The 10,000-nt window shown below is 39.6% G+C and overlaps 1 protein-coding gene across 2 annotated transcripts in view; it reads left to right on the top strand.

Annotated features, from left to right (window-relative positions):
• LOC138052368 (lateral signaling target protein 2-like) overlaps nucleotides 1-10,000 on the top strand; it is a 29,889-nt gene that overhangs the window by 11,528 nt on the left and 8,361 nt on the right. For both annotated transcript variants that reach the window (XM_068898828.1, XM_068898829.1), the window contains 14 exons: nucleotides 272-328; nucleotides 515-585; nucleotides 2,020-2,052; nucleotides 2,154-2,185; nucleotides 2,433-2,481; nucleotides 2,928-3,036; nucleotides 4,426-4,473; nucleotides 4,646-4,747; nucleotides 5,686-5,771; nucleotides 7,636-7,684; nucleotides 8,033-8,148; nucleotides 8,325-8,411; nucleotides 8,522-8,599; nucleotides 9,335-9,400. In XM_068898828.1, the coding sequence (XP_068754929.1) occupies nucleotides 272-328; nucleotides 515-585; nucleotides 2,020-2,052; nucleotides 2,154-2,185; nucleotides 2,433-2,481; nucleotides 2,928-3,036; nucleotides 4,426-4,473; nucleotides 4,646-4,747; nucleotides 5,686-5,771; nucleotides 7,636-7,684; nucleotides 8,033-8,148; nucleotides 8,325-8,411; nucleotides 8,522-8,599; nucleotides 9,335-9,400 (983 nt within the window). The remainder of the gene's footprint in view (nucleotides 1-271; nucleotides 329-514; nucleotides 586-2,019; nucleotides 2,053-2,153; nucleotides 2,186-2,432; nucleotides 2,482-2,927; nucleotides 3,037-4,425; nucleotides 4,474-4,645; nucleotides 4,748-5,685; nucleotides 5,772-7,635; nucleotides 7,685-8,032; nucleotides 8,149-8,324; nucleotides 8,412-8,521; nucleotides 8,600-9,334; nucleotides 9,401-10,000) is intronic.

Raw genomic sequence — 10,000 nt, 5'->3', positions numbered from 1 at the left:
GTGTAACGTCACTAGTTAATGGTTAACATGATCACAACAAGTAATGTAATGTACATAATTTTGATGAAAATGTTATGAACAGTCCTGTGAGACAACTGGTCTGAACATAATTAACAATCTATTGCTATTTACATTTCAGTAATAGGATTGTAATTGGTTTGGTTTTTTAATTAAATCATGTGTCCTAATTCTCTGTTTATAATAAAAATAGTAAAATTATAGACTTGGGATGAAATTATTTGTTGTAAAATGAATTAATAAATTATTGTAGGTGACCACTACTCCATGGTTACGCTTCTAAATAATAAAGTTGATGTGAATGTGAGAGGTATGTTGATTTTATTTTGTTCTTCTTTTTCAAAATTATTATAATCAAATAGGACTGATCATTATGATTTTCTTTGAAATAATTCATCAAAAGGCTAAATTTGTTTAAATTTGTTTGATGCACATAGTTTTCCATCTCACATTTTACTGTCTATTTTAAATTAATCTTACCCATTGATGTTTACAGACGAAGACAAAAATACACCACTGTTTTTTGCTGCTGAAGGTGGCCATCTTCCTTGTGTAGCTCTTTTAATGGTGAGTGGAAAATTATTTACAATTATTTTTGTCAGTTAGAGAGACTTTTAAGGAGGCTAGATAAGTCAAACCTATACATGTATGAATCTTTATCATTTCTAGTTTGGGGTGATGTTCCTGGGTGTGGGAACCAAACAGTACTCTCTTTTAACTTCATTTGCCAGGCTCACAGACCGAAGGAAAAGAGACATTTGCATGATTGTTTAGCATATGCCCATAATTATGTTTGTTACTCAGTAACAATAATTGTGTAGTCTCAAGAAAATATGGCTGCGGTATTACTGTTAAGGAATTTAGCAGACTCAGATTAGCATATATGACAAGGAGCATGTGTTTTGATCAGCATTGTCCAAATCGTGGATGAGGGTTAAGTCAAAGCAAATTTTGTCTCAGGGCAGGGATAGTAGCTTGTATTGATCAAAAATACCATGATAATACTATTTGTTTGTCCCTCCAAAATTTTGCATTTAAGCATTGTTTTTATTTTCTCTTGGTACTTACAATGATCCCAAGAAAAACTGGAAACAAATGGATTATGCAAAATTTTGGAGGGACAAACAAAAGAGTATACTATTATGGTATTTTTGATACTGGCTAATTCTTGTCCTCGTCACTGTCAGCCCAGAAAAATTATTACAGAACAAAGGAGACCTGATTGCTGAGAAGTTGTTTTGTCCAAATTTGAATTCGTTCTAAGTGAAAACTATGTCATTTATAATAGCTATGAAGTTAGAATTAACAAATCGAAAGTGGTTCAGAGTTGTCTGTACTCTTAGCGACAACGATATTAGTCATCACAGTGGTCAAAATGTTGTGGACTCACGAGGCATAGCTGAGTTTGTCCGCAACAAATTTTGACCACTGTGATAAGAGTACAGACAACGCTGAACCATCTTCCATTTGTTTTTTACCAGTAACAATAGTCACCGCTAAAGAAACTGCTTATTTCAGAGCGTGACCAAAATCATGACACAAAGAAAGAGCAATCGTTGTCTATAAACACAAAGAAAGAGCAATCGTTGTCTATAACTTTCTGGCAATATGATTGGTTTATTTCCCAAAATGAGCGTTCCTGATCGGGTATTGCATTGCGTGACAAATTGACGCGAGCATGACGCTCTCTAGACTCTTATCGACAACGGCAAATTAGCCAATCAGATTGCTAGATTACAAGCAATTGTGGTAAAAATTAAAAATAGAAGTTACTGCAACTCTTTGCTTGTCTAGTGGTTTGTTTGTTTGTTTGTTTGTTTATTTATTTATTTATTTATACAATGTACATCCAAGCTGCATTTGTGTACATCTAAATTACAGTACATGTCCACGTCTTGAGACTACATACTACATACTACATAATTACAATACTACAATATTTGTTTTGCTTGTTATTTTTACTCAATGACTTTTCACTGATTTATGTATTTGCACTTTCAGGAAAGAAATGCGGATCTAAAGGCGGTAAACAATGTAAGTAGTGGAGGATTAAGCATGAATCAAAAAGCTCGGCAAGATTGCATGTGAATTTTTGTGTAATTTTCCCTTATCTTTTGTTGGTTTTTCTCTATTAGAAATCCTGGACACCTCTTCATGCACTGGCTTGGTAGGTATCGTGTTATCTACATTAGGACCCGTCCCTACCAATCCATATTCATTAGTTTCTTTTCCCTATGAGCAGAATTTTGTGGCAAATTAGGTCTCTCCATCTCATGCAACAGTTGTATCATCAGCCACACTGTCTTAAAGTCATTATCAAGGCATAGTTTCCTTTTGGCTTTGTTCTTTTCAAACCATTGGCCTGATCACGATAAATTCTTATTATACTGGGATGATTATATTAATTTTAATAGGAAAGGGTCCAGTGATAGTCATGTGGAGTGTGCTGAGCTCCTTATACAGGTAAATGATCGCCTTGACTGATGATTATACACAAGCCCATATCATTTTATTAGTATATACACTGTACCACACAAGTGAATATTAAGGTCTCTGCGTGTGCATATTGGCTAACTCAGAGGAAATTAGCCAAGTACTTCTCCTGTACTTCTCGCAGGAGATTTGAAATTTCCGACCACGTTTTACAAAAATAAAGTACGCTTAGTTTATCGGTTCACCTTTTATTCAACTTTTGTGGTATACAATAAAAAATAACAATTCACAGGTCTCATTGTCGGTTAGCCTGCGCTCGCAGACGTATTTCCGGTTGAGAAAAGCGACAACCGGAAATACGTCTGCGAGCACAGGCTAATTGTCGGTAAAATTGGTGGATATTCACCTCCACTTTGGTGAATTATTGTTGATTATTGCAAGTAATTTTTTCAATTGGTTCACCCTTCTCTATGCAGATGGGGGCTGCCGTGTTTGCTTTTACCGACACGTTAGAGACTGCTGCTGACCTTGCAGCTCGCTCTGGTGGTAAACAGGAGTTGGTTCAGCTGCTGAGAGCCGTAGAAGGTGAGGATTGTCAACAAAATTATTCAGTTGGTGTCAAAAGTGTTATTTTATGGAATGAGTGACTGATAGTGCTTTTGTCTTTCCTGACGTCATTCCTCAAAGGGTTTTGTTCAGACAAAGTGCATTCCAACTTTTAAAACATCATTCAACAGCAAGAGAGCTTAGAGAGCTTTAGGTTGTTTACCATCGGGTGAAAAACGTGTTCCATTTAACTCAGGTCCGTTCGCCGCCCAGTGATTGCGATTTTACGCGCCAAAAGTTAAAAATGTGACCGTGAATAGCCTGGAAGTGGTAAGACCTTTCAAAAACACATTTCCATCGGAAAGTTTCCATCGGGAAACCAGGACTACCTTTTCAGAAGTTCCGTTTATTCCGGAAATTTTCCGGTGGAACGAACCAAAAACGTGTGTTCCATTTACATCCCAACCGGAATTTCCGGAATTTCTTGGTAAATGGAAAACGCCCTTAGATTCTAGGACGAGAACGGCAACGAGTACGAGATTTTCTTACAGAACAACTGTGAGCGTGCGCAAACCAGCGTCATTTTGGCGGGAAAAACATGACACCGTCGTCATTGTAGTATGAGGTTTCGCAAGAATGTTGTCGTTTCAAACAAGTCAGCCAACGCGGTAGCAGTTTTGGCATTTTTTGATCAGCAAAAAGGCCAAGTTACCAGCAATAAGAATAACTGAGCAACCTACACTGCTACCAAAAGTAAGATTAATCGTCCGGGTTATGAATCTTCTCAGCATTTTCGCCCAAAACGGGCAGTCAAATCTCGTATATACTCGTACTCTTTCTCGTCCTCGTCCTAGAATCTAATGGTGACGAGGATGATAATCGTTACACAAGTTAATGCCTTGTCAAAAGTAATCTTTGCAAGATCGCTTTGAAATCAAACCAATCTAAAATGGGTTCAAATATTGTTTGTGACGAGTGAGTCAACTTAGAATGCCTCAGAAAAAACCTCTCGGAGCAAAGAAGAGAACAAACTAGAAAAGTAACCCATATGCAATGCAGAGTCCAGGTGCCTGTTTGTCGAAAGTCCCGAAAACGTTCCGGGCCCGAAAAGCCATTTGTGAAACTGAAAACCGCTTGTTTTGGAAAGCCGATCTTTTAACATGTTTTCAAGGTAACAAAAAGAAAAATGACTGTGAAGTTTGACGACTTCAATCCTCTCCTTTATTGAGATACAAAGGGAATTATGACACCCGAAAATGGCCCGTAACGTTTCGGGACTTTCGAGAAACGGGCCCCAGGACTCGAACTATGGACACTCTGGTGGAAAGTGGATGCCAATTTTCTTAACCTTTAAAGCTTACAGGTGGGGTGGAGGTAATTGCGATTCAGTTTTTTGCTGAGTTCAAACCTTGCTCTTGTTTGTTTCAGTGGATGTGGCCCTTCAAAAGTTGCAACAGAGGCTTCAAAGTTCGTCAGGTAATCTGTTTGAGATGCAAATCCATCTTTTACTCCAAGCGTTTCTCTGCGTTGGAGGCATCCATACCTGTTAAGGATACTTGACAACTGTTTTTCGCAATTGTAGTGATAGTTTAAGAGAGAGTACGAAATTGAAGTTGAAGTAAGTTGTTTACTTTTTTTTTCTTTTTAGGGATGTCTAGCAAAGATCCTATGTTGAAAAGGTGTGTGGCCACAGTCGTGAGACACGTTACGGAAACTGTGCCACCGAACAGCCCAAATTGGCTAGCAAAAGGTTAGTAGCCCTTCAGATTGAGCCTTCTGTACAAACAAACCATCTTACATTGAAAGGATTGCTCCATGGTGGCCGGTACACACGAGGGAGCTTGCTCCTGAAACACGCTCCCGGGTAAGTACCCCAACCAGTACACACGAAGGACACGACGAGGGAGCTGAATGATGAAACCACCCGATTGGAAAAAAATAAGCCAATTTGATTGGCCAACTGGAGACACGTCATTTCACGGCAAGCAAATTTCATTACACACCAGGGAGTTTGATCCTGAAACAGACTCGTGCAACAGATTTGCCCCTGGAGCTTGCTCCCTCATATCAAACCAGTTTGATATGAGGGAGCAAAACTCGGGAGCAGAAGTTTTGTTGCACAACATATTTTTTCGCTAGAAATCGTTGGTGCAGACGAGGGAGCTTTGCTCCGGGAGCGTGTTGCAGGAGTGTGCTGCGGGAGCAAGCTCCCTCGTGTGTACCGATCTTAAGCCATCAAGCACCAGGGGAGCGGGCACGAAACGATATCTTTTCTGGGCAATTATGCTTATTTTTCTTATATATTGGCGAAACCACAATCCCCTCCCTCTAAAAGACTAATCTTTTTATATCTAAATAGAAAAAAGGAAAAAAAAAATTGTTTAGACTCATTAGTATTTGAGGATAGCAGCTTGATAGCTACCGCTATTTGCGAAGCGTGCTAAGTTGAATCCGGGGACTCTGAAGCCATATTTCCGGTTGTGTTTTCGTGCAAAGAAAACTTAACTCCCTTGGGGCTTTTGAGAAAATAATGCCCAATCCGATTTGGGAAACCGCGATTACTTCCAGGCCCAAACATGGAAAGCGACGTTCTTTATAGACCTTGAAGGATAAGCAGAAGTTCCTGGGTAACAAAGGCGCATCGTAATTAAAGAACACATCACGTATTTCAGCCCTGTTTTTTTTCAGGCAGAGAAATTCAACAACAGAATGTTGTCCCTTCCAGAATGTCAGAATGGCGAAGACAAGGAGAGACTTTAAAATCTCTTGCTACAGTAAGTTGCCTTGGTTATACAAGAAATAAACTAAGTAATGTACTCAGGATCATACAAGCGGTTACAGGCATCCATTATTAGTTCAAATAGCTTACGTCTTCTACCTTGATTTGAGAGAATGCGAACCTTTCGAACAGAACTATTCTTACTAGGGAGGACCCACATAACAAGTGAGAGTGGCCACTGGTTTTTGGGCAGGTCATCCTCCTGAAGAATGACGAAATATGTAATTTCTCCTTGTCTACAATCCCGTTGAGGCATGTTCCGTTTCTGTTTCCAGTTGAGAAGTGGGAGATATTCCCATCGTCACCTGATCTAAAACTTATTGGCTAAAAATTGCACGCGACGTCACCTTTTTCTTGACTACAAGTGTAAGCTTCCAGTTGGCGGGGAGCACGACCTCGGTCTTTGAAGTCAGGTGGTTCGGTGTTATGGGTGCTGGCGAAAGAGAGAAATGATCCTCGCTACTACCTGGACAATTGTTTTAAACAATTGTCTCTTATAAATACCTGAAAAATTCAGCTGACTTCAACGGGATTCGAACAAGAGACATGATTAAAATTGGTTGAATTGTCCAGAAAAGTACGGGGATCTTTTGTCTCTTTCTTCTATAGCTTGCACTTCAAATGAAGACCTTTCTTTCATTGAGTCTTTTCACGGGAATCACTGGAATACGTCAGCCCAATAAATTATACTGCTCCCAGCTGTGTGGCTTCACAGCTCAGTTGGCAGAGCATTGATTTGATTGTACGGACATCGCAGGGGTCATGGGTTCGAATCCCGATGAAGTCACCTGAATTTTCAGGTGTCTATAAAGCGACAATTCTCGGTTTTCACATGACGTCACGACCGCCATGTTGGTGCCCCTAAACAAAGAAAAGGCCGCCATGTTGGTGCCCCGACCAAATCCTCCGGGAATTTAACTCTATTATTATGCAAACGCTTCCTTTTGTTTTCGTTGAAAAACATGGCTGTTGATCACGTGAGTGAAAACCAGCATTATTGTCCGGTGAAGTGCGAGGCTCTCTTTTATCTTTCATCTATAATACGCACTTCAAATGTATGCATTTATATAATTCATTTAAGTTAGAATGGTATTTAAAGAGCTGGCAAATGCACTTTTTGTGCGCACAGGACTGGTTTAACGTGCAGATATTCAGACCCTGGTGAATACGCGTGTTTTCTAAGAAATGAATACCGATAGCGGAGTTTTTAAGCCTTATGATGACTATAACTTTGTCGCTTTTCCTTTATGATCGTCCCATAAACTAGTTTGCAACACAATATTTCAAAAACTCGGGGGAAAACTCTGGTGCAAATAACTGTCTGAAAAAACTTTTTTTCTTTTTTTCTGTGTGATGTTATGTGTTTCTGCATTCTCCATTATTGGTATGCCTCCTTAATTAACAATCTTCCCCAGACTTATGTCAGTTAGGAAAATGTTCAAGCGGAGAAATGAGCACGGTTAAACATTCTGCTTTTTTTAATGGAGTGAATCATTAACAAATGAAGCGGCGAACCGTTTTATCAAAACACAACACTCAAAGAAAACAGGCTTTTTCTAAAAATTAAAGCTAAAAAAGTGGTCAATCGCTTGTTATGCGAGTACGCTTTCGTTGAATACAAAAAGAAGACCAACAACGATGACCAATGCACAATTCTGAGATGTGAATTAATAACCGCCTGTGAAGTTCTCTCTGCCCATACTTCTTCGTGTTGTCTTCTTTTGCGTCTGTCATTGAGTTGTAACTTTTTAAGAAACATTCAAAATTTTTAAACGAGATCAGCATCAAACTATGTCAGCATGATTGACAACCAGGCTGCAGTTTGAACCTCAAATTTCGTAATAATTTCTTTCTTTCAGGGCCTTCGGAAACACAATTCGTGCGAAGAACTGAGATCAGAAACAACGGGTTAGTAAAAAGTGAGGTTTATTAAGTTTTAATTCAAATGAAGACAGCAGGGTTTAAAAGAGAAAGCGTTTTGAAAGTTTAACCACACTTGCATTTAGGAACGTGGAAGACATATAATTCGTTGGTCAGAATGGAATTTCAGCCTCTGAAGCATCCGCATAAACTCAAGCGCCCTAACCACTGGTCTTCACCGCATCACATTTAGGGCCCAGCAAACGGCTTTCGATTTTGTTGAACAACGATGTTAAAACCGTTTGTCCATGTTGAATTGAAGTTGAACCGATGTTGAAGAAGAAGTAAGGTACTAAAGTTCAGTTGTCATTAAAGTTGCTGCATTTTCTGTTACAGCACCCAGGTTACTGGGCACCAGTTCTCCTTCAGCCAGCATTCCAACCGCTGATGTGGAGCCAATCATTCGACCAGATTTATTGCCCTCTGTTCTAGTGAACCCCTCCAAACTCGAGGTACTTCATGTTCCTCTTTTGTTGTTTTTTTTAAAGGTTAAATAGGCGTGGAAGTAGTCTTTTTACAAAGATTAATTTCACATTAGAAGACCGAGGAAACGATCAGAGAGCTCATGCAAGGACGACGACGACGGCTTTGCTAACATTCAAGTTTTTTTGTTTTGTTTTGTTTTCAGGAAAGGCTACAGAAATGTCAAGCGGAGAAAGACGACCTGGAGCGTCAGTGTAAAAAGCTCATGCAGTCAATCGCCACTGCGGCTGAGGTACAGAAGACAAAAAGCGAGATGCAGTCTTGTAGAAAAAGGCACTTCGTTTTGAAACACCTGTAAATATAGTTTACGTACGTACCAAACCATTGGTTTTTTTTTATCAGGCGCACGATAAAGAGGTGACGAGATTGCAGCAGGAGTTAGACATCGCAAGAGAACAAAAGGATATCGCCGTAAAACGGGTACGGTTCTTCTGGATTTGAAATAATATTTGCGCTTTTACCTTTTCTCCTCTCCTTTTCAATCCGACAATAGCCATCAGTAAGTTTCTCTCTTTGAACTTGTCATTGTCTCAGAATATTCGCATCGACCTCTGATCCACTTGTCGGTGACACAAAATAAGGCATAATTCCTCAAGCCACGCATGTGAAAATCTTGTGTAATGGTTGGAAACATAATAACGATCTTAATGATAAAAGCTACACAGACGGCGTTCAGCAGTCTCGACGGTAGTAGCGGGGGAGATGATAAGAATTGCGTTGACAGTAATAGTCGTGATTACGATTTTGATGATGGTGACGATGGCGAAGGTAGAAGACAAAGTCCAATGATCACTGCATTGGTAGGGTCTTTGTCCATGGTGTTCCGCGGTTTATTTGGCAACGAGCACTTTAATGATGACGACTATAATAATGGTGAAGACGATGACGATACGTTGACGGTGACATCAACGACGGCATCAAAGATACTTTATTAGAAGTATCCACAAAGCGTTAACTCTGCCTTAAGTCAGGATACACTAGGGGAATGTGCTGTTCAAACATTTTTCCATCCGGTGTTCTTATTTATGCTTGCATCTCCTTATCTCGGCGGTTAATGAATGTTTGTACCCCTACTACTGGTCCTAAGCCTCTGTAAAAAATACAATGGATTTGCTGTTATCTATTAATCCCCTTCCATTTTTTTTTCTTTACAAGTGCGAAGCCACGTTTGTTAACAAAATGGCTAAACTTCGCCAAGAAACAGAGACATCCATCCACGAGGTAAATGATTTCTTATTCCGTTGTCGTAGATTTGGATGTAAGTTACTAACGTGGGTTACAGCTGACAAAGTATGCTTCGTAAAACCCCATACAATTTTCGTCAAGAATTGTTGGGACACCTTGCTAAAATCAAACAATTTTTTTTACGTTATTTACATTGTGCGAAAGATTAATGCCGCCGCAAGCTGCTGAGACAGCGTCACTCCCTCATTCAATTCTGACTACAAACGGCGATCTTTGCTATTTCTTCGATATTTTAATAAATGAGATGGCAAATTCGAAGCCCGGTCAATGAAATAAAGAGATGCATTTTTCCAATGGTGACTCGGGCATTCAAGGAGCACTACTGCATCCTTTGAATAACAGGAGTGATCAGTCATCAGTATGTAAATTTTCCAGACTGTTTCGAACACTGTCAAGAAGACAATTACTAAGAATAAAGATTATCATAAGGTAGGGGATATTAACCACCAAATTCTCATTACTAGCCAACAAAGATTTCTTCAGTACTCAAGGCTCGAAATAATTTCCGGAGAGTCTCCGGACACGATGACCGGCCAAATTCATTTTAGCTCGGTCACGTACCGTTTCTGCGACTTG

Source organism: Montipora capricornis, chromosome 6 (genome assembly GCF_036669925.1).
Source record: "Montipora capricornis isolate CH-2021 chromosome 6, ASM3666992v2, whole genome shotgun sequence".
NCBI classification, from domain to species: domain Eukaryota; kingdom Metazoa; phylum Cnidaria; class Anthozoa; order Scleractinia; family Acroporidae; genus Montipora; species Montipora capricornis.
This window is presented reverse-complemented; position numbering and strand designations above follow the sequence as displayed.